Below are 26,716 nucleotides of genomic sequence, written 5' to 3'. Positions count from 1 at the left end.
ATTTTTCAGGAGCTGTTTGACTAGAGAAACTCTCGCAAGGTGACTTTATGTACATACTATGGGTTGAATGCAGAGTTAGTCATACATAGTAGACCTGTTAAAACCAGTGAGACTTAAAAAGCTATACTTTACAAACAAGTTTCATTGATTTCAGTGGGTTTACTCTATGTCTGGATCCAACTCTATGTTGCTATAGGGTCTAGAAGAAACGGAAAGGAACTATGAAGACTTCTTATTCAGATGTATTGTGCAGGAAGTGTTTGGGAGTGCTTGGGAGATGTAGTACTATACAACTACTGTTATTTTTCGCCTATGGTTCAAAAGCCAGGTTTTTATTTGTACGGTACAACTTGTGGTTTACCTGTAGGCCTAGGAAGATAAGTTTCTCTCCAAAGAGGCATCCCTCTCCTCTTCCAAGACATGGATTCTAAAACCTTTTCTTCTACCAACCAGTATTGTTGGGATGCATTTCTAGTCTGAGGTGTTCCCTTTGGTTAATAATTTTGTGATTAGGACATGCAGTTTTTTGCCTTGTGAGATGGTCAGTTGTATGGAAACAAAGTATATAGGAATACCATAGTATGGGGAGATCTGCTTTCTTTTCATCACCTGAGGTATGCTTTTCTTTACAAATATATATCTGATTCTTGTGTTCTTGAGGATTCAGGATGCAATATTACTGAATGGGAGGTCCTTGACTCAATCCTGTTTCTCTGCAAGCTGAAAAAGACTTGGCCAGATGTTTTCCCACAGAGGGTGCCTGGTATATTCTTGACCAAACAAGGGTGTGTTTCACTGAGAAACTTGTAAGCTTGTTTGATCGGAATCTCCTTTCTTGTAACATCAGGAAGAACTTTCTGATTGTCAGAGTTGTTCAACATTGGAACTGTCTCCCTCGGGAGTTTGTGGGCCCTCCTTCCTTGGAGGTTTCTAAGTAGAGGCTGGATGGCCATGTGTCATGGAAGCTTTAGCTGAGATTTCTGCATTGCAGGGGGTTGGACTAGATGACCCCTGGGGTCCCTTCCAGCTCTACAGTTCTATGATTCTAGTGTGCATTTGTTGAAGGCTTGTGAGATTTGAATATATGCCATAAATAAAACTTAAAGAACTAATAATCACTATTTGCTGTCATTGATTGTACGTTACCGGATTGTGCTTAGAGTATGAATTTTGGAGTGCATAATACCTGTCACTTCAGCTTTGTCCGTGTGTCTGTATGCAGTCTTGAAGAAGGTGCGTGCTGAACAGGGTGAAATGAAACTTCAGGTGTGAATCTTTTAATTACAATAGCCAGCAACTAACGCTTATTTTTCTTAGGTGATTGCAGGTTCAGGTGGATTGCAAACAAAGCAAGCAAGCAGGAGACCCTTGCTTCCTGGGCTCTGGAGGCTCTTGTTAGATCTCACAAGGCCATCTGAAACAACCTTTTTAAACCTTTTTAAAATTATATATGAATGCAACGGCAGAAACAGTTTTTCAAGCTATGCTTCCAGGGCTGTGGGATGGTCACACAAGGCCTCTGGGATGCTCCAGTGAAATTTTGTGGGGCCGTCTCATGAGATCTTGGATGGCCCTGATCTTGAGAGATTTCAAATGGCAGGGGTGGTTCTGGGTGTCATTCTGACTTTGCACAATGTTGCCTTTGCACGTGGACCACCCAGAATGTACGTTACGGGCCTACTATATTCTAACAAGTCCTGATGATCTTGTTGAGAAGAAGGGGCATTGGAAACCTAGTTCTAGGAACCCTTATCTCTGTTAGCAATTAATCTTAGCAAATGGGTGGCATTCAGTTTGTGTGTATGCAGATTGTCTTTTCTTCTCATCAGTGGGAAGTAGCCATGTGTGGAAACCATAAGAAATTTGTCAGTGCCTGTCTCTAGTACAGTTATTTTCCTCATTAGGACATAACGGAGATCAATGACGACAAAACCTACACTCAGGATCACCCTCTCATTCACAAAACCTCTCTCCTTATTATTTCACCTTGAATGGGATTGATGTTATGTAGGGCAGAACCAGATTAAGCTCCTTAGGTTCTTTGCCAAATATCCTGTTCTGTGTTGTCTTTTGCTGTGTTGCAAATAACAGCTTTTAAAATATTGTACTGACTAGTTCAAGGTAGTCAGGCTTCTGTTGAATTGAGAAGCACATACAAAGTCCATGTGGTGCTAGCTAATAACCTTTTGCTCGCGTAACAACTGAAGAGGGGTGTTGTTCAGGAGGAGCCAATGGCAGCACATGTATCTCTGTTAATGTTGCTTTCAGCCCTTTCAGTTTTTGTTTATTCTAATGGTTTTTCTTGATATCTCTTCAGGAGGAGGAGGAACAGGAAGAAGATGACGACGAGGATGAGGATGACACAGATGACCTTGACGAGCTGGACACTGACCAGCTTCTAGAGGCTGATCTGGAGGAAGAGGAAAACAACGAGAATGCGGGAGAGGATGGAGAAAACGACTTCTCGCCTTCTGACGATGAGGAGCTGGCCAACCTGCTTGAAGAGGGAGATGAAGGAGAGGATGAAGACTCTGACGCTGATGAGGAAGTTGAGCTGATCCTCGGGGATAGTAAGTATACATTGGGAGAAATTAACTCTTTGGGGGATTCCAAAGGGTTAAAAGATCCAGGGCAGACCAAAGATACCAATCTGAAGAAGTGTGCATGCACACGAAAGCTTATACCCAGAACAAACTTAGTTGGTCTCTAAGGTGCTACAGCTTAAAGGTAGTGTAAGCACTGCACTGCCTAGTGTGCAGGTCAGATTCTTTGGTCCCAGATTCCTGAATTAATTTTAGCTAACTTTTATAGGACAACAACTCTGCTCATGTGACAAGCCTGATAGCTGTGCATACAGGTTGTTACTTGACGGCATGATGTTTGTAGCGTACATGTGCCTTAATTTATTTTACCTATGCTACTAAACTGGAACCCAGTCCAGGTTCCCAGGCACCTGCAAGTGGCTGTTTGAAGATGTGTGGTGTGGATGTGGCTCACAATTTACGTATTTGTTGGTGATCCCGCAGTAACCAGGTTTGCCATGTAATTGTGAAGTTTTCCATTCCTTTCCTGAGAGTATCAACTGTAAATCGTTGGTGAATGAGAATTGCTGAAATGCTCTAGCAATGGAGCTATGGGAGAGCCTGGGGCATAGTTTTTTCCAATAGTGTGTAGTTGTCAGTTAGTGGGACTTATTTCCATGTAAACATGCCACAGGCTCAAGCTGCAGTAATCCCCCAATCAATACTCCACGCAGCACGGCAGAAGCAAGTAAAATATAGCCACCGCTACCTTCCTTGAGCCTGCCTGTCACTGGCTTTGTAAAATTAAGCATGCAGCTACACAGAAGTTCCCAGAGGCTTGAAAGCAGCATGAGCCAGCAAGTTGTGTTGCTACCTGACCGTCCTGTGTTTGAAGTTGCTGCATCCGCCCCATGCTTCCCCCCTTCTCTCCCCCCCCCCTCATCTTTTTGGATCTCCTGTTTCAAATGATGTCTCCAGCCCAGCTGACCTAACTGCAGCTCTTTCTCTCTAAAAATATTTTCTTGAAGATCAACAAGGGATGGGGATTGAGAGGTGCAAGGGATGGAGCTTGAAAGTTGAGGGAAATAGGGTTATTTGGAAAGTGTCAGGAGCAGGTGTGTGAGAAGACTGTATTGGATTGGATAGTTTGTGCTTGGAGAACAAACTTTGTTCCATCTGTATGGAATGGTGGCAAGAGGGATTAATCTTACAGGGGAGCCATGCTAATGACCTGAAAACAGCCCCCCACCCCAAGCCTCATAGATACTTGTGTCTGTCTGTTAAGGGGACAGATAACTGTTGCTCAGTGAAGTGGGTAGGCATTCAGTACATGGTGGTTTATTTATTATTACATCCTGTATTCTGGGATTTAACGCTGGTAAAGTAAGACAAAAATTAAGTACACGGTGGGCATGGGCATCTGAAGGAAGGGAGTTAAATGCCTTTTCATGTGTGTGCTGAGGACATGGGTGGTGGTGGAGTGGTGGACTTCTACATTGCAGGGATAGAGTGTTTCTTTTGTATAGAAAGAAGATGCAACAGTGCTTTAAAAAGAGGGTGGGAGGGGGGAAAGGAGGAAAGGGAAGAGATGGATAGACATAGACAGTGTGAGAAGGTGATCAGGCTTCCTGGAAGCTGTGTCACCTGCCCTGGAATCCTCTTTCCTGCCCTTTGATTGCATGTTTCTCATGGCAGGCAGCAGTTCCTCAGTTCTGGGGAAATGCAGTCTGCTCATTCTCAGAGGCACTTTGTGCATTACGTCACAACAAGAAAGTTAATCATTTATGTTGGAGCAAAATTCTTAATTTTCACAACTGGTGTGCTTGTGTGTGTCATCTTGGAAATTTAAGGTAGTCTTGGTGGGGACAAGCTATGGGTGGGTGGGTGGGTGGGTGGGAGAGGCTTCCCTTCTGTGAAATCGCTGGAACCTTTGCTGTTAATTTCAGCAGAGGCAGGACATCGGATGCCTGGAAGGTGACGTTTTGCTGGGACTGTTTGAGAAGACAAGCCTCTGTCCCAGTCTGGTCCCGTTTCCGTTCATCCTGAGCTAAAATGCTTTTGCTAGCAGACTCATGTGTGCTCTTCTCTTGTTTTGTTGTAGTGCAGCCCTGCTTCTCTGCAATCAGGCACATGAACCTGGGGGCAAGCACCCTGTCAGGTCTCCAGCGATTTTCTTGTATATTTGTCAGTCCTCTATGTTCTTAATGGTGGTAGGTATTTTGTCCACATCCCACCAGGTCATGTTGCAGAGCTCTAATTAAAAGATGGATTGTATCTAAAAAGATGCTGTGCAATTGTTGTGCATTACTGGGGGAAATAAGCCCATTAGAGGGTTCTGGATTGCAGCTGAAAAAATAGCCTGTGGATTCCAGCAGAAGCTAGTGATGCCAGAAGGGAGCATTACTGAAAGTACAGTGGTACCTCGCAAGACGAATGCCTCGCAAGACAAAAAACTCGCAAGACGAAAGGGTTTTTGGTTTTTTGAGTTGCTTCGCAAGACGAATTTCCCTATGGGCTTGCTTCGCAAGACGAAAACGTCTTGCAAGTTTGTTTTCAATGCATTCCTATGGGAAACCGTGCTTCGCAAGACGAAAAATTCGCAAGACGAAAAAACTCGCAGAACGAATTAATTTCGTCTTGCGAGGCACCACTGTATTTGTTTTTTAATAATTTCATTGCACGGTTTCCCTGCCTCTTCTCACATCTAGGCAGCTTCCTTCCAAAGTCTCACAATATGCAAACACAAATAAACAGCTCCACCTTCCTGTTGTCTCTGTTCTCATGCAGAACATGTGGCTCTGTGGATCTGCCTGTTCCATATCACAGGTCCTCCCAGTTGCTTCTGTCTAGTATATGTCGTGCAAAATAAGTATTTGGCTGACTCCTCATTCAGGTGGTGGAGGAGGATGCACTTGCAAGAAGGGGTGGTGATGGTGGGGAAATGTGGCATTGGTGGGGCATTTTGGGAGGAGTGTGTGGAAGCAGAGGGCAGGCACTGATAGCATGCAGGAATAGATTGGCATGTTTACACTTCAGGAGGATAAGTATGCATTCTGCATAGTAAGCAGATTACACGCTAGAATGCTCACTTCATGCAGATGCCACTTGGTTGCTGAAAGTTTAAAGGAATTTAAGTGCTCCTATTCATCTATTGGGACATGGGTGGTGCTGTGGGTTAAACCACAGAGCCTAGGACTTGCCGATCAGAAGGTCGGCGGATCAAATCCCCGCGACAGGGTGAGCTCCCGTTGCTTGGTCCCTGCTCCTGCCAACCTAGCAGTTCGAAAGCATGTCAAAAGTGCAAATAGATAAATAGGTACCACTCTGGCAGGAAGATAAACGGCGTTTCCGTGCGCTGCTCTGGTTCGCCAGAAGCGGCTTAGTCATGCTGGCCACATGACCCGGAAGTGAGATGAGCACCACAACCCCAGTCGGTCATAACTGGACCTAATGGTCAGGGGTCCCTTTACCTTTTTTATTCATCTGTTATCACCCTCAAATGAAGATGTATTCACAGGTCAAACATCATCTTCCTTTAGCAAAAATGCATCCAATCTTTTTCCTTGGGACTGGTTTGCAGCTTGGTTGTCTTTTATGGGGGCGCACTAGCCAGCTAAACTGTGTTTGCTGTTTCTAGTCCTCATTTTGATGACTTTTATGCAGCGTTAGCTGTGAGCTGGTTTTAAGTCCATTTCACACATGCCCTATCAATAACTGTTTATGTATGGATTTGATTAGTTGGGATGGAATGGAAGAGAGGGAGAGAGTATGACAGAGAGAAAAATAACAATACATTGCATTCATTATTCAGATGAAGGAAAATGCTGGATTCTAAAAGTTTGTGATTGGATCTTGAAAGTGCAGATCATGTAAGCTGCAAACACATTTACAGTGCAATCTTATCAATGTGTACTCAGGAAAAAAATCTAGTTGAGTTTAGTGGGGCTTTCGTCTAGGTAAGAATGTAAAGGAGATTTAGACTCTGATTTAAAAATGATTACTTAGAGCTATAACCGTTACATGGAAAAACTAGTAGAGAGAGGAAAAGGAGTCTAATAAACCTGCATGGGACGGAACTAGGGATTCATGGTCCACAAAGGAGTTGTACCCTCACAGTCAAAGGAATAGAGATGAAAGAGAAGCTCAGATGGACCCCATCCACAGCCATTCCAACCATAACATTAAAACGAGGCTTTTCCTTAAAAAAAAAAAAAGCTGTGTAAATCTGGTTTGTGTGTTCCCATGTGTGCTTTATTGGTACCTCCTTCTCAGAGTTAGTGTCTTTCTATCTGCCTTGCAAAAACACTCTTCTTTTCATCGACGCTCAAATCCCAGGGGCATCATCTCATGGTGCATACTTCATTATTGTACCAGATTCCTGAACTGCTATTTTCAAATATACCTTTGCAGAGTTCCCTCTGAAGAGCACCGTGGGCCAATATCCACTCCACATACCCTGAAAAATACCTGCCTGGTCTTTTTTCTGCTGGTATTCTGGCAGGAGGTGGCTTTTGTTGATTTCAAGAAAGTGTGTTCCTGAAAATCTCATCAAGGACTCCATTAGGAAAACTAGGGGTTAGGAATTGCTTGTGAATGTGCTTGCGTTTCTTCAGAGTTGTTTCAGTGGATCCTGCTGATGAAGACAACTCTGAATGATCACCTGAATGATCACTGAGTGTTTTTCCTCCCTGTCCCTTGAGCTGCGGTGTGGTACCAATCAACTTATCAAGAAGCAAGTGCTATTTTGGAGACAGTATTAACACAAATATTGCACATATTTCACATCACCCAGTTGCCCTTTGGTAGACTTTACTGTTTCCCAACAGCAGCTTCCCTTGTGTCTGGTTTGTCTTATACTTACTATATGCTGGGTGGGGAAAGTCGCTCAAGAAAAGAGGTACTCTCTTCTGTTTTGAGCTGGGCCACTTGTGCTGATTCTGCCCTCCTTCTGTTTGTGCAAAAAAAGGGCTGCCAGGAGCAGAGTTGTACAGAACATAAAGCCCCCAAGCTCATTCATTCATCTCCCTTGTTTGAAACAGAACAAAAAAATTCCTTCCCGTAGCACCTTAGAGACCAACTAAGTTGAGAGGGTGGGGAGAGGTATTACTCAGAAGGGTGGTGGGAATGGGTGATTGGCTGATAGGTGTGGTAAACCTGTTGACCCTCCCCACCCTCTCACTATATATAAGGGTCTGGTGACTTCTGTTTCTGTGTTTCTGAAGAAGTGTGCATGCACACGAAAGCTCATACCAATAACAAACTTAGTTGGTCTCTAAGGTGCTACTGGAAGGAATTTTTTTATTTTGTTTCGACTACGGCAGACCAACACGGCTACCTACCTGTATCTCTCCCTTGTTTGGAAAGTCTTTAAAACTTCCATTGTGTTTAAAAACAGTCCAAAAAGTTTCTTTTTAAGATATAATAGAAATAAGCAGTTACTTCAGCTGTGTTTGTGGATGTGAAGGACAGCTGATTGTAAGGTGGCAACTGCTTGTCTAAATTGACTCTCCTTGGTAGTCATTCTCCTCTGGTTGCATTGGTCAGTTAAATCCTGTCCTTGCCTTTCTCCCTAAATACTTAGTATACGCTTCAACCTAGGAACAATATATTGTACCCATGCTGTGTCTCTGGAAACTCACCTTGCTTTAGTGCCCGTTGCATCTTTTACTCCCACTACAGAGGATTTTGGAGCTACATACTGATTCTCTAGAGTGTTTTCAGTAATTCCTGAAGGCATGTCACTCTGGTGGTAAGTATTTATAATGAGGAGCTGTGCCTTGGCTTGTGGTGAAACAGTCCTGTTTTGCACATCGTTTATGGTTTCTAGATGGCATACCGCTCTAAAGGGTGCCTGTGCATGGTCTTTCGTATTTGACTTGGAACAAGTTACCCTGCTTGGTGTCTTTTTGACATATCAGACTTTGCATTGCTCAAATAACCCATTTGTCCCCTTTCCAGCTGACAGCTCAGATAATTTGGATTTGGAAGATGACATAATCTTATCTCTGAATGAGTGAGGAGTGGCCACCCCACAGGATGTTGGCAGCAGGAAAGCTCCGTTCTCGGAAGCCAGGAGGCCAAATCCAGGAGGTGATACTGAGCAGCCGCTCATATCCTAATTCTTGGGAGACCCATCTAAAGGACTCTAGCCCTTCTGATCTTGCAGTGGACAGATGCAGGCTCCTGACACATCTGGAACCTTCCTACCAAGAGACCCAGGGGCTTGACCTTTATTTTTCTCTGCCTTTTTATTTTTGGTTTTGAGGCTGAGACATGACTCTCCTCTCCACGGGGAGTTCCGAAGATATTTCACAATATATTTTCTTTGTATAAAGTTCTTTCCTAAAGAACAGAAATAGTTTTATATGAAACAAAAAAAAAAGGATAAAAAACAAAACAGGCAGGTATTATAAAGAGGGTATGGATTTGTAATCTTCTAATGTTTAGTCACTATGACGAGTTTCTGGGGGATAAATAAGTTTAAAAAGGGCATTTTTACTGAAAAGCGTGGCACGCAGGGTGGGATTGAATCATGGATTGTAAAAGCTGTAGGTGATTTTTATTTTGAACATAATTTTTTAATGGATGTGTTGCTACCTGCTGTGAAATGTTCGGGGTTTTGTTTTTTTTGTCTGATGACTCCTGAAAAAGCCCTGCGAGTTCCTGCTATAGTAGCCATGGCAGAAGACTAGAGATCCCGTCCTGTCTTGCTCAGAATCTGCCATTGCTGGAGATGAAGGACTCTAGTTTACAAGCTCCTCGCCTCACCCCCTTCCTACATATTTTTGTGTTTGGAATTTTAAAATTTTATTTTTTCTCCCTTTCCCTTCTGCCCTTGTGTGAAAACTACAAATCGAAGGCCTTTTTTTCTTTAATGTAAATTGTATTTATTAAAAAAATAAATAAAATCCAAGTCCTGTCTGTTTGTAGCTCCGAGCTGCTGTAGTATACATTCGTTGCCTTTGCTGGCTCCTCAATCTGCCTGCAGTGCTACTTTGCACCAGAATGCATGACCAAGGCAGGGTTATTCATATAAGAAGTGTGACTTCACGTGCATGAATGTATCTGGACATTCAAGAGAGTGATGCTATCAGTACTATTCACACAAGATTTTTAAGAACAGCAGTCCATACATTTATCCCAGGAGGATCATGTTCAGTGAAATCATGTGAAATCACCCCACAGTTCTTCTGGGTTCTGATTCCTATATTATCATGCAATGATGGACTGCATCCCTGGGAAGGGAAAGAGAATACCTATTTTCATATGAAGTTGAGTTGCTTGTCCTCTCTAACTCAGGTGTGGGGAACCTTTGGACATCCAGATGTTACTTAACTACAAATCCCAACAGTCCCAGCAAGCTTCGCCCAATGTGCAGGGGTGATGGGAGTTATATCTCAGCAGCAGCAGCAGCTGCTGGAAGGCCAAAGGTTCCCCACACCCAGTTTAAACAAATAACTACAATACTAGTGGCAGATATATAGGCAACTTTATTTTGGTGAAGTGCACCTTTAAGCCCAGAGGTTGGATGCTACAAGGGAATTTAGAGGCTACTAACTTCTGGTATTGCCTGTCATGAACCTATTTGTAACGGGGAGCACTGCACGATGCAAAACATCTGCTGGACCGGCCTTGGGTTTGCCACTCACCCTCTCCCAGTAATTGGAGTAAAATAGTCACTGGGATGGTTGCATTTTTTAGAAAGCCCTGCTTGCAACCCAGTCATGGAAATGGATTTAACTACCTTCTATCCACTCCATTTATAACTGAGCAGATTGACTTACTGCATTGCGGGCCTTAGAAATAAAATTTAGACCACATAGGTGGTGGTAAAGGATGAAGTAATGTTTGCAATGGTCTTAGGTCAGTGCTTGATAAAACTGCAATGGAAGCATACCCTCACCACTACTCTCCTTTGGCTATGCTTGTGTTTCATGGGACTAGTGAATTTACACTTCCATTTGCTTGTATCAGAACAATGGCCCCATCTTTTTCTGTTTCTTCCTACCACCTGGCTAAAATGTGTTTTTCATTTATTTTAGAAGTTTAGAAACAAAAATATATTACAAAGTTAACTTTTGCAAATAGCATTTGTGACGTGAATATTCTTCAGAATCTAGAAAAAGTTGATAAATCTCCTTGATTTTACTGTATCACACGTTGACTACTTTTCTGAAGAGATTTAGAAGCACACAAACAAAATGCATCTATTTAAACGTTTTGGAGCGGATATGGAGAACCTTTGGCCTTCCAAAAGTTGCTGAAGGATGACTGGCCATTAGCCAGGCTGGCTGGGGCTGGCGAGTTGTGGTCTAGCAACATCTCGAGAGCCAGAGGTTCACCTACATCTATCTTAGAGCTGTTCAGAACTATTTTTTGGACCCCTTGTGATTTTTAACCAATAGTAGACAAAAATTGCATACATAAATGGGACTTATCCTGCTCAGTACACCCAGGTGTTCCCTTTTTACAGTAGAGTGGACAGAAGGCTACCATTAAACAACATTTACTAGCATCGTTTGCTGTGCAAGAGAGGGCTCTAATCATGTTAGTCGCTTGGTTAGTGTGAATACTGGGAAATTGTATTTTAACAACTCACAATGTGGTTAAAAAGAATAAAGAACTAACACTAACAAATGAGAGAGGGTGGGAGTTCACATGAGACCAACCTCTAAATCACAAGCTGGTATTTCTTGCAGGTAACCTTTCAGAGGCAAAATTTAAAAATTGGATTCGTTGACAACTTACCTCTCTCGGATGCTTTAATACACATCCTAAAAATGTTTTAACCACCACATGGCTGGCTTAGAAATAATAATTTGCTAATCATTAGTGTAGTCTCTGCTTCCATAATTTCACTGCACAAGAGAACTGGTAATAGTTGGAGGATAGAGAAGCAGAGAATGGCGAAGTCTCAGTATTTATGACCTTGGTGTGAACAGTGTTGCAACCACGGATAGGGCTGTGTAGGGTTCATAGCAGTTAAGAGGATCAGCACCCCGTACACTTCATGTCAATCCAGAATGGGATACTACACTATATGGGATGCTACACTGTAACCTTGTCAAGCTTACTTGTCTTCAAACCTTTCTATCATCCTCCCTGTCCATTATTTCAAAACATTCCACATTCCTTGAAAAGCAAGCTCTTGGAAAGAGAATTATGCAAGCTAAATGAGTGTGCATACATCTATTTATTAATTGCATATTTTAGACACAAGTGGGCATACCCTGGTGCAGAATGTGGCGTAAACTCTTACCGCAGCATACACGCACGCCTCCTTAGACTATCTCTTACAGTTCATGCTTTCTCCTTTTTACCCGAGGACCACTTCACATAAAACAGCTTTCCTATGTACATCCCCTGTGACAACTCTAGCCTGCTGCATGTGTGTGGACACACTGCTAATTGCAATGATCTGCTCATGTGAGAAAGTGTTTGTGTATTTGCTACACATCACCAGGTATGTCAGGGCTGGGGAACTGGTGGCTCTCCAATGCCCATCAGCCCCAGCCACCACGGCCAGCGGTTAAGAATGAGGGGAGCTGCAGTTCAACAACATCTGGAGGGCCATGGGTTCTCCATCCCTGAGTGCCATTTTCTGTACCAAAATGGTTATGACCAAAAGAAATGCTATCTAGGGAGGTGGGCCTCATAGAAGGAGGACCTCCTCATTCTCTGTGCTAATTAATCCCAGAGCAATGCCAGAAGATGAGTGCTCAAATAATAGGCCGGACAGAATTTGCCCACCTTGTCCTAAAAAGCAGTGCATCCACCTGCCTAACCTACTGTATATAACAAGCAGAACGGTATATAACTGCAATATAGGACACACGCTATAAGCAGGCAACTTGGTCAAGTTTTTATCGTTTATTTTTGCCACTGGAGCTGATGAACATAATCATTTAGATTTTGTTATCAGATCCTACTCAACTGCCTGGTTATTTGTCTTCCTGAGTAGCCAATAGTTAGTACTGAACAGAAAATCTAAGAGAAGCTTTGAATCTACAATATAATCAATCCAACAGGAAACACAATTAACAGAGGAGTTGGGGGGGTGCACCCATGGTGCAGCCTATGTTTTATTGCACCAAGAGTTGAGGACTGCTAAAACTTTTTAGCTTCACAGAGCTGTTCTTTGGCTACAATCGTCTCAAAAGCTCTCATCCACCAAGAAAAGGTTGGTCCAATAATGGATACCATTACCTTTTCCACCTTTTAAAAAAAAATCTGGCATTAACTACCTAAACACAGAGAGAAGAAGCAAGCAGACTTCAACTATCAAAGAAATCAAAATAGCACAGAACTGGTATAATAGTGTTGAACAGCAGTAAAAGGAAGAACTGTCTGAAGTACGTTATTTGCTTTATCTATTGGAACCAGCCATTGGCAGACTACAGAAACCAGGACACTGCACAAAGTTAAAAATCCATCAGTGAACAAGGCTTTACTGACAACTTTCCATACATTTAAAAAATAAGAACACAGCAGACAGTGTCACATATTAAAACAAAATGGGATTAAAATGGTATTAAAATTAGAAACTAATTAAATTGTAGAATTTTTTGGAGGACTTTTGGAGCCTCGCTCAAAAAAATTGGCCTTAAAAGCAACCAGGCTGTGTGAGATACAAAGAAATATGGAATCAGCAAAGAGGGAGGAAGGAGAGGAGACAGAGAGTAAATACTAGGCAGTGTCTTTGACTATCACTATCACCATATGCTCTTCTTCTAATTTTCCCAATGTTCTTAGTGCGGACTGGAGGTACTGCTGAGAGAATTCACAAGGAGGGAAAGCATAAAGCATGCCTGTGCTGTCTTTACCCTTCGCCCCTCCCACAGGAAGGCTGATCACCCCAGCAGCCTGTTTTTGTTTCAAGTAAGAGACCAGATTCCTGAGAAGCCGTCTTTGCAAGCCAGGCTCTACCACAGGGACGGCCCCTTCAGTGCTTGCTCCTTGAGCAGTCTGGGTAGCCAGCAGCACAGCATAGCCATTAGGGCTTCCTTGCTTGATACGTCGAGTTACTTCATCCAGCTTGGGCTGGTCAAGCCGAAGTCTCTGGGCAATCTTGAGCTGCGTGAGCTTTCCACCAGACAAGTGGTCTTTCAGAAGCCCATTGATAACCCCCAAGTCGCCTTCAAGGATGTGCATAGATGTAGGGAAACAGCTGTTTTTCAGGACAAGTAGCCCATTCCAGGCAAGCTGCAGCGTGTGGGCATAATCTGATAAGCTTTTTAATTTCTTTGTTTCAGATTTGGACTCTTCATGAGTCTTTGATTCAGCCTCAGCAGTTCGATGATTGCGTTCGCTGTCCCTTTTCTTAGGCTGAGGATCAGATGTTTCACGGTGAGGCTTCTCCTCTGATGCATGCCGGTTGTTCTGCAGGGAGTTATTCTGCTCTTTCTCCGTGGCAGACTCTGTGGTGTGGTTCTCCTTCCGAGCCCTCTCTGGGCTGCGATCTAAAGCTGGCCCACCAGGTTTTGTCCTGCCTCTCTCCTCATAGGGCGAATGGGCAGTTCTCCCTCGGTCACTGGAAAGGCTACGGCGTTTACGCCTTTCCTCCCATGGTTTGAGCACGCTTCGGTCACTATCGCTGCCCCAACGTTCTCCACTTCGGCTGCGTGCTGACTGACTGTAGGTCTCCAAATTATTTCTGCGCTCTGCATTTTTGACAGGGCTGGTCCAATCAGCCTCTAAAAAGCCCCTTTCCCGGTCTGAGTAGAGGAGATGAGGAGGAGTCCTGTCTCTCACCCTTAAGTCTTGCTCTAGACTCCTGTGCCTGCTGTAGCCTTCAGGTAGCAATTCATAGGGTACAGGCAGTGGTGCAGGTTGATACTGCTGAGGGTAGCGTGCCTCCTCAGCTTTGGCAAAATCCACTCGAAGTCTCCTGTCTGGCCCACCCAAAGGGAAGCCCCTCATTTGTGCACAGGCAGCCTGGGCAGCGTCTAAACTTTCATATTGAATGTAGGCAAAACTGTCCCCTTTCACATAGTCAATAGTCCTAATGCTTCCAAAGCGATCAAATTCCCTAGCAAGGGCAGCTAGGGAAGTACTTGGACCAAGACCACCCACCCAAAGTCGGGTTGTGGGGTTGGCTTTCCCATAGCCAATTTTGATAGGGTTCCTGCCAACAACCCGGCCAGACATGGCAACCTTGGCTCGATGAGCCATGTCCAGGTTCTGGAACTTTAGAAAGGCATAGGCTCCACCTTGGCCCCTTGCAGGGCGCTTGATCACCACTTCCTCAATGATGCCGTATTTTTCAAAGGCACGCCTCAGTTCTACCTCAGAGACGCTGTGGTCCAGATTGCCAATAAAGAGATTACGAGTCGCTCTTTGATCATCCTCTGGCATAAGATCCTCTTCAGCCACTATGGGATAGCCATAGGGACGGCCGCGCTCGTCGTACAGTCCATAGTAATCCAGCACTCTCTCCCGCTCCCGAGAGAGACCCAAGGCAACAGCTTCCAAGGCAAAGGCTGCAGCGGCAGCATGTCGTGGTCTGGGCTCTCTCAGCAAAGGGGTGGCAACAGGAGAAAGAGATCTCTGTTTATAAGGATAAACACCATGGATTGGGGGCAGGAAAGCCATGGGTTCAGGGGACGGGGTAGGTGGGGGCGTGCGGCTTCGTCTGCCCCCTCGCAGGTACACAGGCTCCACCTTGAGGGGGCGATCGTAGAGGAGAAGCTGCCGGGCTCTGGCATGCCTTCGAGCATCTCGGGCGTCCGCCGGGTGCCTGAAGTTGACATAGGCAACGCGGCCGAGCTCGGGGGTATGGGAGAGCTTGACGCTAATGTCACTGGCGCCGCCGCTAGCGAACCTCTGGAACTGGCGGAAGAGACCGTCCTCCAGAAGCTGGTCCGGGAGGGCCGGGCCCAGGCCGCTCACCAGCAGGGTCTTGTACTCGCTGGAGCCGGGGGGATCCCCGGCCAGCCCCACCCCGGCCGTCAGTCCGAGCCCCGGCGCCAAAAGCAGCGACGGCGCGGCCACCGCCGAAGGCCCGCCCAGCAGCAGAGACGGGGCGACCACGGCGGCCAGAGGCACTTTGGCCTTGGCGGCCCCCAGCGCCCGCGAAGAAGACGACGAGGAGGAGGACGAGGACGGGGGCGGCGGCGCCGCGGCGGAGGCGGCTTGGCTGCTGCTGCTGCTGCTCCTGGCGCTGGACGAGGCGGCGCCGCGGTGGTTGGAGTCGCCTCCGCCTCCGGGCCGCTCTTCCCCGCGGTGGCTGCGCGAGCTGGAGCTTCCCGCCGCCGACTTGTCCCGGCCGCTGCGCGACGAGGCGGAGGCGGAGGCCGACGACGAGGAGGCGCCCGAGCTCCGGTGCGGGCCCCGCCGGCTGCTGCTCCCGCCGCTGGCGCCGCTGCTCTCGCGCTCCCGCTCGCGGGGCCTCTTGGCCGAGGAGGCGCCCCGCGTCCCCCCGGACCCCGCCGGGCTGGAATCCCGCTCGCTCGCCCGCTTCATGGCTCCGGGGCCCGCGATTCAGGAGGCGCCTCTGGCGGCAGCTGCCATCTTGGACAAAAGGGAACGAGCGAAGGCGGCTCTGCCCAGTTGCCGCGCCGTGCGCGCCGACGACGTCATCAGCCCGCGACCCCGCCCCGAGCCAGCCGAGCGACGGGCCGCGTCCGTAATGGCTCCGGCTGGACGCCGCGGCCGCCGCCCGAAAGCCCCTCCTGCTCGCGCCCGCCCGGCGGCCGGCAGAGGACGGGAAGGCGAGGAGCAAAGCCCCTCCGTCTTCCCGGCCGGGCGCTGCCGCCTTTCCCGCCTCCACGGGACTTACCTGCCGCTCAGCCTGAGGGAGGAGTAGAAAGTGCATAGCAAGTGAGAGCAGGAAAGCCAGCGCTTTCCCCCTTCCTCTGCTCCTCTCCCTTTTCTGCAAGTAGAAATAAAGCGGATGCCACTTTCCCTCTCTCGGCCAAAGCGCGCAGCCTTCGACGGGCGGCTGTTTGACGGAGGAAGGGAGCAACCGGCGATCGCGCACACGTGCAAAACTATTGGTCTCTGAGCTTTGAAGGGCAAACGTGAATTTACAAATAGCACTTGCATTACATGCCGTTAAAATAAAATGTGCTGGCAGAAGCTGCAAAAACAAGGAAACTTTTATATTGCTGCAACGGTAGTTAATATCCATGTTCCGTATGCAGAAAGTAGAAAAGATGCTGTTTTGCCTACAACTGCACAGGATAAAACTTGTTACGTAAAGGAGCCACGCTGCCTTTTTCATCTATTCATAGTGTTAGAAACAGATATGAGAACCAGAAGCTAAATGGCACCTTAAACCTAGGTTATGGGTGCAACAATGAAATGTCTAGGCGCACTTTTTAAATAACAAGAATACAAAGCTGAAAATAAATGAACTGCAGCTAAAATATGTTCATTTTTCACATGTCTAGTCCTTCTCCTGCCCACCCCCCCCTAATATTCTTTGAAGGGTTTCTTCTCCCGTCTTCAGAATAGCTGGAAGTGGGGAGGCAGAAAAAGGTCCTCCTTTCCTTCCACTCTCCAGATCTAATCTGAAATCTTAGGCGCAGTACTGCACCCAGAACTCAAAAACTAATGAAATTCATTGTCGCAAAATGCACCTAGAACAATGGGAGTTTCAGACACTGGATATAGCCAAGGATAAGCTTAAAAAAGTCAAAATCCTTTCATTTTGTATTACCTTGATTAAAAATATATACTAAAATACTGCAGGCCCCTTCAGAACCATGCTGTCCAGTTATTTTGTCCTAGCAGAGACCAGAGATGTAGCACATAAAACAGTAAATGTGCATGAGATTGTGCTGTAACAGAAGTTTAAATATATGATGTACTTTTCAAAAACTCTTTTCTGTGGGGTGGGAGAGGCTATGCAGGTGGGTAATTTGTCAACAGTAACTGCCCTAAAGTTCATGTAGTTTAAAACATGAATTTTTTCTCAAGAGGAATATATTTTTCTCTATGATGCTGTTTTTAGTCAACCTTTGGTGAGAATTGAGATTTTGGTAGCAGCCACCCATATATGAAGGGTTTAGCTCACAGCTGCGTTTTGTGTGGCTGGTCATTTAAAGGTGTCTCCATAAATGACCTGGTACAACACACTCTTTTATTACATTGGTGTATATTAACTGCTTCTTTTACTTATGAACTGAAGTTGCCAAAAAGCTTTCCAAGAGCATGAGAGAATCCGAAATCAACCCCTACCCATTTTTTTAATTATATCATGGATATACAGAAGCTACGTATTCCAGATTCAGCTGCCTTACATAGATGTAGCTGGTCAGGATTGTATTCAGTACTGTATTGACAACTGTAAATACAGAATCGGAATACAAGGAAGTTATCTTGCATAGATGGTGTCAGTTTACCTCAGAGCTGTAGAAAAACAGCACTCAGGCTGATTGTAAAGCTGTACAGGATCAGGGGCTTAAATTTCTGAAAGCAAAGTATCGGTTTTTTAACAACTTCAGGTAGCACCAACTGGCTCTCAAATACTTTTAAGACCATGCAGTAATCCAAAGACCAAATATAGCACACATGTTCACCTGGATGTGGAGTAGCAAAATGCAGAGATTTTACAAGGCATTAGTCAGGAGAGCAGGTATCTCAGAAGCCACACTAGCCCATAGATAAGCATTTTATCAAAACATGGCCATTATTAGGGCTCACCCATTCTCACTCATCCCATTCCTAAAAGCATGGGTCCAATAAGTTTTCTGCTTGTCCTGTGAAACCACAGGTCCAAGCAATTACTTGTTTCCCCCACAGCTTTCTCTGGAAAAACCTGCTGAATCAGAACAAATGCAATCTGTGGAAAACCTGATTGCAGTTTGTTCCGATTCATTGGTAAAAAGCAGGTTTCCCCAGGGGAAAGCGGCAGAGCAAATGGAAGTGTAGATGAGTCCTAAATCTCAAAGCACCAAGTATGAAGTAAGGATCTGTGTTGGCATCAGTCAGACTTGCATAAAACTCATACAAATCCTATTAATGCAACTGACAAGACTGGCTTTCTTAACTTTTATTTCAAAAATCCCATACATAGTCGATGTCTTAAACATAAACTGGAGACAAAAGAAATAAAAACGACGAGGCAGTTGAACCAGCATTGCAAGAACCGCTTCACTTTGACACTTGAAACCCAGTTAAATAAGTTACAAAAACAGCTTTCCAGAAAAGAAAAAAGAAAGATTAACATAGTTTGTGTTTGATTTGCTAATGATCTAGAGGCCACTATGGTGGTCAGAGGTCTGTCCGTGAACTGGCTGCTTTTGGTGCATACTGAGGCATCAGTTCATTGATTTTCCGAATGTAATCTGACTTTTCTGCACAGCCTTTGCATGTTTCACCCCAGTCATCTAGAATCTTCTTCAGTTCTTTGACTCTCAGTTTCTTCAGGTCCACAGTGCTCAAGTCAATCTGTTTATCTGATAAAGAGAAGGGCATATTACTGTATGAAGCATTGTTAGTCCACAACTTTAACTGAGCACAATTCAGAAATTTCAGGAGGATTTGTTCCCAGTTCAAGTATCATAGGAATGCAGCCTTAGACACAAAACATGGCTATCACATAGCTGAAATAGTACAAGTCATAGCACCTCCTAGAGACTACTTTCATTAAGAGCACAAGTTTTCACAGATAATATCTATACTTGGGGAAGATAAGACACTGGAATGTATAGTAGGAGTCGAGAACAGAATGCAGTTAACGGGCTGTACACTGAGCACTATTGCAGATGAACGCAGTGATGGGAGCTGGAATATAAGAGGTCAAGCAATCACTGAGGTATTTTGCATTGAAGTTCTTCCTGGAGGCAAGGGAAGTGGCCTAGTGGCCCTTGGCTCAGTGACTGATGTCAGAAGCAAGAGTGTGCTGCCCTCCATCTCTGACATCCCTAGGCAACAAGCGAACAGCCCCAACTGGACACAACGGCCACGTGCAGATTATCTTTCAACTATGTACTCCAATTCCCTGGTTTGTGACAAAGCATACTTTGCCTGGTTGGAATATATTAGCTAAAATGAAAGTCTGTTGGTGGGAGCTGACAGATAAACCATAATTTGTCCGTTATATGCAACTTAGCTCAACCTTTTGTCTGAAATCTGATCAGTCCATTGTCACAGTTCAGCATCCTCACCATAAAACTACTGTCTATGAAAAACCCAATAGCTAGATAAATTAGATGATGATCCTCTATAGCAAGGCGGAAATCTGTGGCCTTCCAGATGTTGTTGGACTCTTATCAGTTCCAATATGGCCAATGGTCAGGAATGACAGAAGTTGTTGTTCCAACATTGGGAAGGCCACAGATCCTCCATTCCTGCTCTGCTCCTGGAGAAAAAGTTTTATCTAACTGATATGCGTAAGAGCTTATCTTTTACTTGGAACTAAGTTGCACTTTCTCCAATGGGGCACACTGCCAGGCTAACTCAAGATGACAGCACAAGTCATTTCCTCTCTACCACAACGCAGCAAGTAACTTTAGCACTCTTGCTCTCTCTACATAAGGAAGATATCAAGGAGCAAAGTAACAATCACTCGTAATCTGCTTATACTCACCATATTTCAGGTCACAGATCTGACTATCTTTCTTCTTCAGCTTCTCACAAACCTTGTCAACAGGGATGTGATTACTTAGGGGTTTTGACACCTCATTAGTTATTTTAGTGGCTGCATCACTGGTTGCTCCAATGTAATAGCACTAGAAGGGAATGAATAGAAAATGAGAGGTCAGGCAATGATTTTAAGATAATTTCTTCTTGGTTGGACCTTTTCAGAAGAATTTGTCTCACACAAGAAAGTGCTGGCTGTTAGTTTAATTAGGAACTTTTAGTGCTCCAAGGAGTTGCTGCTTTTTCTTTACAGGAAATATGCAAGATCAATCACACCATTCAGAGCCGTTCTACCACCTAGATCTGGAATGGGAACATGTGGTCCTACAAATGTTGCTGGACTACAACTTCCATCATTTGTGACCAATTGCCATAGTGGTTTGTGCCAATGGGAGTTGTAGTCCAACAATGTCTGGAGGTCCACAGGCTCCCCAATCTTGACTTGGAGAGATTTAACTTTGCCTTAGAGGCGGCACAATATCTTAATGATCAACATGACTTATTTGATTATGGGTCACCTGGCTTTTCCAGACTATTTTTTAATCTAAAAAGGATATATTTGTGAGAGCAGGCATCATAGACACAACTAGGTCTCCTGTCCTTACAATTCACACAAGAAGTTTATTTGGCCTCAGAACCCCAAGAGAAACACAGAACCATTCTAACCCAGCCCATCTCTGCTTCTGCCATCCCACTTCATTGTCTGCCACTTTAGAATCACTGAGCATGGGACTGACCAAGCCCTTTTAACTATTTCCCCCTACATTTGCAGGTGAACTTTGACAGGTTCCAATCACCCAACATGATAACGATGCTGCATGATTCGCAGGTGGATGGTCCTGCCCACCTATAAAAATTGGCCCATGGGGCTGGGCTGGGGGAGATAAAGATCTGGCCCACCAGGGCCAAATGCTCTGTACACAGATGATCTCAGTTTCAATCTTTGGTGTCTCCAGGTAGGGCTGGAAATGCTCCTTGTGTGAATCCCTGAACTGCCACTACCAGTCAACATAGACTAGGGAGTGGAGATGCCTAGCGGTTGGGTCCCTTTCTCTCCAAAGGTCAACTTCGACAGCTGGGCCACCCACCAGCCAATTACCTGATGCCAGCAAAGGGGTTTGCTGAGTCCCTTTTATGGCTGTCAGCACCGATTGGTTAATAGTGCCAAGAGCTCTTTTTTGAAGGAGACTGCATCAGGGAATTTCTGTTGGGAACTTCCTAGTGCAGCCAATCCCCCATGACAGTGGTCAAAAAGGATCAATCAGATGTACTTTAACCTTCCAAATATTCTTTTGCAGCTACTATCTTTACATGCCCCACAGATAATGACACATATGATATCATATGTGAGGCAAGTGGCCATGGTTTGGGGGGGGGGGGAGGAACACCAGGGGCCAAATTAGGGCCCCTGCTAGGCCTTATTAGGCTCACAGGGTAGACGTTCCCTACTGCTGCTGTAAACAATACTGAGCTAGATAGATCAATTATTTGACTTGGTATAAGGCAGCTTCCTATATTCTTCCTCCCCTCATTGCAGCTTGGTGGTAACTGGAGAAAGAGCACAACCACATTTATCTGTCTGTCAATAGCAAGGGGAGGATGTACCTCACACTGTCTTGAGTTGTACCTAGTCCCAAGCAGTATCAAGCCCCACTACTTGGTTATAACAAAGACATCAAGCGGACATATTACACTCCATGGCTTGAGACTACTTGCAGTTAATTGCAGAGTCCTGGCTTTGCCTCTGTGTATGCTCGTTTCCAGTGCAACCCACTTTCTACTTTGTTGTGGGTTGATTTAATGAGCTACTGACTCACCATTCAAGTGGACCCTGAATGGAAATCAGTTAAGTCCTGACTTGGCATTTGAAATGAGCAAAGAATGTATGAATCCAGTGAAGGGGCCGGATTCAAACTAACCAGTCCTGCTACTGGAAACCCACACAGACTTTTGCTAGTGCAACAGGTCTTCCCCAGCCTTTCCTTCCAATTGGCTCTGTGTGTGTGTGTGTGTGTGTGTGTGTGTGTGTGTGTGTGTGTTTGTGTGTGTATTGGGAGAATCCCCAGAACAACACATTGGGGTTCAATGGAGGAAGAGGGGAGATTGTGCCATCAGGCAAGCAGAAGTGCTTACACTAACAAAGTGCTCACCTTGGTCTGGATATTGGCATACACACCAAGGTTGACGTTTAAAATTAAAATTGACAAGACAAAAGAGCTGTTGGTTAAATAAAAATGTTTTCAGAGACTAGGCATAGAATGTATTTTCCCCAGGGCTATCAGCTCTTGGAAAAACCAGGTCCATGTTTGGGAGGCCTCTTGGAAAGAGCATTGCTCTCAGCTGCCCAGGTGGTGACTACTGTTAGAGAAGGACTTCTGCACAGGCTTGTGTGGCAGCTGCACTCTTTAAAACAAAACAAAAAACAGGTCTACGCCTTGTTACACATGCCCCACTTACATCTAAGTTGGATGACTGCAACACTTTTCTAAATTTATTAAATAAGAATTTCTTATAAGAATCTCAGTGGTGCTTGCTTGAGCGCAATACTTTGTCAGCGCAATACAGGTGTCTTATAAGAAGCTGTGCATTTAGTATTGTGGGCCCAACTCTATGGAACAACCTCCTGGCTGAGGTCAGATAGGCCTCTTCCCCACTAAACCTTCAGTGCTTAGTGAAGCCCTTTTTATTTCAGCCAGCACATTAAGCAAGTTTTTTATGCCTTATTTGAACTGATTGTATCTCTTCTGTATCATTATTGTAGGCAGCTTAGAAACTACAGTGTGAGCCCATTTATAAATTGTTGGAAATAGATACAAACAGACAGGTGCATTCACTATTTCCTCTTTGTCTTAAGTTATGTTTTTTATTCCAATTACGACCAGAACTTGACCAGCTCCAATGGACATTCCCTCCTTCAACTGTCACATGGCATTTAAAAAAAAACAAACTAAGCCTGTGCAGAGGGACTCTCGTTTTAATTAGCTGCACAAACTGCCTTTTCAGCTGAAGAATGAGGTAAAAATGTTTTAAATACATAACCCAGTTACAAATACTTACCAGACGGTTCTCTTTGCCTTTTGCTTCTTTACAGGATTTTAAAAGTTCTTTTTCAATACTGTTTGGTGTGAACTCAACATTCTTCTCCTTTAGGCTCTGGTAGAATCTTCCCAAGAATGAAACACACACTGTAAAGTGAAGGAGATATAATGCTGAAATGAACTTCTTCCCTGAAATTCTCCTTTCTTCTTTTTAACTTACACAAAATGAACGAAGCATAGCAGATCGAAAGCCAACACACTAGTGTAGAAGATGAACTACTGGGCATATTTAAGAAAGCAGACTACCTTATCAAGGGTAGTCATACAACATCCGTTCTTAGCTACAACTGGGGTAGCTACTCTTTTTCACATTAATCTTTGGGCAGTGTTGGATGTGGCCACAGTTTTGCACACAGCCTGTCTCCCCAGCTGAGGGGGAGGAGTGTCATCACTTCTTCTCTGCTTATCAAATATTTAATCCAATGACAGGGGTAGGAGCAATTTGCATTCTCAGTGGGATGCTAGATCTAGCCACCCTAATGTGATACCTTTTTTTGCTGCCACTGCCAAAATTAATGGAGAATTTGAGGGGCGGGGAGGCGGACGGTGTCAGCCACCTGGACTGGGGCATCACCTCTGCCTTATAATATGTTTTTGCCTTGGCTGAGCCATATTCTCTCTGTTAAGATCAAGAGACTATAGCTGAGATGTGCTTGGTTTCTGAAATGCAGAAATTCTAGGGAAAATAATACAACCCAGAATGGTTGTGTGTTATCAACTATGAATTAGCAGCACTCTGCACATGATTAAAAACACTATTATTCCTTGTGTTCCAAGGATGAAACTTTGTATTGAAAACTGGTTCCAGAAACAAACTTTGGCTTCAGTCAAGTCATGAAACAAACAAGCAGCTCCTCAAGCTGCTGCTCATTCAGTTAAGGGTTGAACAATTAGAAATCCTGGAACAGAGCCTTCTGCATTAGTGTGTAACCAGGAACATAAGTACCGTAGAGGAAACCGTCAGCCTGTGGGTGTAACCATTTACTAAGTCATACAAGGGAGGACCCATACATGCCATTACAATTATAGAGACTATATAACACTGTAGATATAATTCACAGCGTATCCTACTTAGTATCAATCTGAAGGTCATGACTGCAGAAAGGAATGAGGTAAGAAATTGTTTAGGCAACTTATAACCCACATCCTAGGACTTCTGGGCAGGTCACATTAAAGCATAGCCTGCTTAAAACGCATATCCAAAGGGGAAAAAGGGAACACATTAATATCAAACATAAAAAGCACTGATGCCCCACAGTCTGAAAAGCCAGTCTGATTTCCACCTAGTGCCTGCGTGCCAGTAGTCTGTGGGAGCAAAGGAATTTCAGAAGGAAAGACATTCCTGAGCTAGGGTGCCACAGCAGAAAAGGCCCCCACCCACACACCAGTGTCAAGTGTATAGTTCCCAGCAGCAGGAAGCTGAGGGGGGCTTCCCTGGAAGCTCCCAACTCAGGGGCAGGAGCATACAGCCCAAAACCTGGCACAATCATTTTAACCGTCCTTCCTTTGCTAGCAGCAGCAACAAGGGATCAAACCCACTTCCTTCATTATGGAAGCAGGACCCTGACAACTACCATGAGTCCCCACTGCAGTAATGGTGACCTCAAAGCTACAACAAGACATGTGGGTCTATCCCTACTCCTTATATAAGCAGCTTCTGGGGAAACCCCTTTGGCAGCTGCATCTTCTCAATGGGCTTCACAGCGACAGAGCAAGCAGGACACTTGAGCCCCCTCCCCCCCTTCTTCTCCAAAGTCCCCGCAGCCACTCGCACTGATGCTCGTCTGCTCGCCTTCTTGGTTCAAACCTACTCGCTGGCTGGCAGCTACAAGGGCATCTCCCTCCCCATGGCAGCCTTGCGATGTGGGGGTCCAGCGTCCCTCCCACTGAGAGGAAAGCGGCACCGGGCCGGGGAAAGAAGCGTGGAAGCAGCGGCTGAGGCAAGACTCGCCTCTGGTTTCTAAGCCAAGGAGAGGCCGTGTTCGTGAAGGGGAGGCGCCGTTGCCACCTGGCCACCCCAGCAACGCGCTCCCTCCTTCCCTCCCTCCGCGAAGCCCCGGGGGCCCCTTCCGCCCTCCGCTGCCCAGACCACCCGCGCGGGAACGGCGACTCACCTTCGCAGTCTCCCTCCCGCAGAGCGTGGCTCTCCCCAGGGAGCAGGATCAAGGCCAGCGCCGCCCAGAGCCCGTTGGCTGCCCGCATCCTCCCTCTTACCGCCCGCCTCGGCCGCTCGCTCGGCTCGTACTGAAAAAAGCCCCTCCACAGCCGGCACCTTGACGACACGCTCGCCGCCCACTCGCAACCCGATTGGCTGCCCTGCCCCTCTTCCTGCTACGTAGGAGGCTGCCATTGGAGCGCTCCGTTGCAAGTCTCCACGCTCCCTTTCCCGGTTGGCCAGGCGGGCTTTCGGGACAGTAGAGTTGGCGGCCGCCGATTGGACAAGCCAAATGAAAAGAGGCAGTCGTCGCGCACTTTGAGCGCCAAGCGTGCCCAGCGGCGGAGCCCTAGCAGTTTACGGCAAAGGTGTAAGGAGGCGGAGATCGCCATATTTGTTTCGGGCACGATTTCGCGCCGTCACCACTGCTTCCCACGGCCCTTGAAGCGCAGAGGGGCAAGTGCACGTGTGGAAGGAAGGGCCCATCCCCGAGCCGGAAGCTGGCGTTTGTTAGGAGCCAGTTCTTCCTCTTTACGCACGAGCAGCCTCTTGGTTAGGAGAAGGTGGCATTGCAGCAATAGGAGCGCAAGTGGGACCGGAGCCCATCTGCGGGAGACCAGTGGCAGCTCCGGGCCTCGCGGGTAAAGGATAAGGCCTGCTTTAAGTGGGCTGCCATTAATCCAAAGGATGCACAAGGGTCATCCAAATCGTGAGCTCAGGGTTTCAAAATCGGCCTGCCATAGCGAGGAGAAGAAATTTGTAGTAGCGGCTGTAGCAACAGCAGCAACAAACATTGGTCTGAAACGGGAGATGCCCCACGTGCGTGGCAGCTGTGCCACGTCTAGAATATGTGCGTGTTGGGCAAGAGGGCACTCCCACTAATCTGGAAGATGCAGGTCCTGCAGACCAGCCATTTTCAGGGGCACCTAGGAATGCATATTTGCTTGCCAAAGGCAATTTACAAGCGTATTTGAGAGACACTCATTTGGAGCGGGAGATTGGAGCCAAACGCTAGAAAGGGAAATGCTTTAATATACAAATTATAAGCCTCACATGGTGGAGACATAAAAATCCTTAGTGCAGTGTGGGACCTTTTAAGTAAAGTGTGCAACACACATTTTACATTACATAGGTATTTCTTTGCAACATACCTGCATTCCTTTTAGCTGGATTACGATTCAGAATTCTCAAAGGAAAGTCACCAGCTCTATCCTCTCCTCACAGTATTTATTTGTGCTACACTTAATGCCCATGAAAGTAGAATGCATCACTATGCTGACAGGTAATTGCAGCAAAATGAGATTATGGAATAAACATAAAGTTTGCTTTTGCATTGGTATGTATACACATGAATA

The 26,716-nt window shown here is 45.6% G+C and overlaps 3 protein-coding genes across 6 annotated transcripts in view; 1 reads left to right on the top strand and 2 right to left on the bottom strand.

The window, feature by feature from the left end:
* Nucleotides 1–9,458, top strand: part of DCAF1 (DDB1 and CUL4 associated factor 1) — a 50,416-nt gene extending 40,958 nt beyond the window's left edge. For 3 of the 4 annotated variants that reach the window (XM_077924758.1, XM_077924760.1, XM_077924759.1), the window contains 2 exons: nt 2,318–2,570; nt 4,624–4,928. In XM_077924758.1, coding sequence (XP_077780884.1) covers nt 2,318–2,570; nt 4,624–4,727 — 357 coding nt within the window. In that variant the 3' untranslated portion in view covers nt 4,728–4,928. Of the gene's footprint in view, nt 1–2,317; nt 2,571–4,623; nt 4,929–8,480 lie in introns of those variants that run through there. The other variant, XM_028718711.2, reaches the window with a different exon arrangement.
* A 3,485-nt stretch (nt 9,459–12,943) lies between these two features.
* RBM15B (RNA binding motif protein 15B) lies at nt 12,944–16,078 on the bottom strand. The gene has a single exon (XM_028718714.2). It carries the CDS (start codon nt 15,981–15,983, stop codon nt 13,209–13,211), a length of 2,775 nt encoding a protein of 924 aa, XP_028574547.2. The 5' UTR covers nt 15,984–16,078; the 3' UTR covers nt 12,944–13,208.
* A 2,423-nt stretch (nt 16,079–18,501) lies between these two features.
* On the bottom strand, nt 18,502–25,479 carry MANF (mesencephalic astrocyte derived neurotrophic factor). The gene is made up of 4 exons (XM_028718709.2): nt 25,321–25,479; nt 23,166–23,293; nt 20,056–20,197; nt 18,502–18,922 (listed from the first exon to the last, which is right to left on the bottom strand). The coding sequence occupies exons 1-4, from the start codon at nt 25,406–25,408 to the stop codon at nt 18,738–18,740; spliced, it is 543 nt and encodes a 180-aa protein (XP_028574542.2). The 5' UTR covers nt 25,409–25,479; the 3' UTR covers nt 18,502–18,737.
* Between the last annotated feature and the right edge of the window lie 1,237 nt (nt 25,480–26,716).

Source organism: Podarcis muralis, chromosome 2, assembly GCF_964188315.1.
Source record: "Podarcis muralis chromosome 2, rPodMur119.hap1.1, whole genome shotgun sequence".
NCBI lineage: Eukaryota > Metazoa > Chordata > Lepidosauria > Squamata > Lacertidae > Podarcis > Podarcis muralis.
The sequence above is the reverse complement of the archived record's forward strand: the minus strand, read 5'-3'. Positions and strand labels throughout refer to the sequence as shown.

Excerpts from the sequence above, each read along its gene's own strand:
- MANF (XM_028718709.2), bottom strand. The coding sequence starts at position 25,408 with ATGCGGGCAGCCAACGGGCTCTGGGCGGCGCTGGCCTTGATCCTGCTC. Across the intron at positions 23,294-25,320 it reads GCGGGAGGGAGACTGCGAAG|TGTGTGTTTCATTCTTGGGA; the intron begins GTGAGTCGCCGT and ends TTCACTTTACAG. Across the intron at positions 18,923-20,055 it reads GATCTGTGACCTGAAATATG|ATAAACAGATTGACTTGAGC; the intron begins GTGAGTATAAGC and ends TCTCTTTATCAG.
- RBM15B (XM_028718714.2), bottom strand. The coding sequence starts at position 15,983 with ATGAAGCGGGCGAGCGAGCGGGATTCCAGCCCGGCGGGGTCCGGGGGG.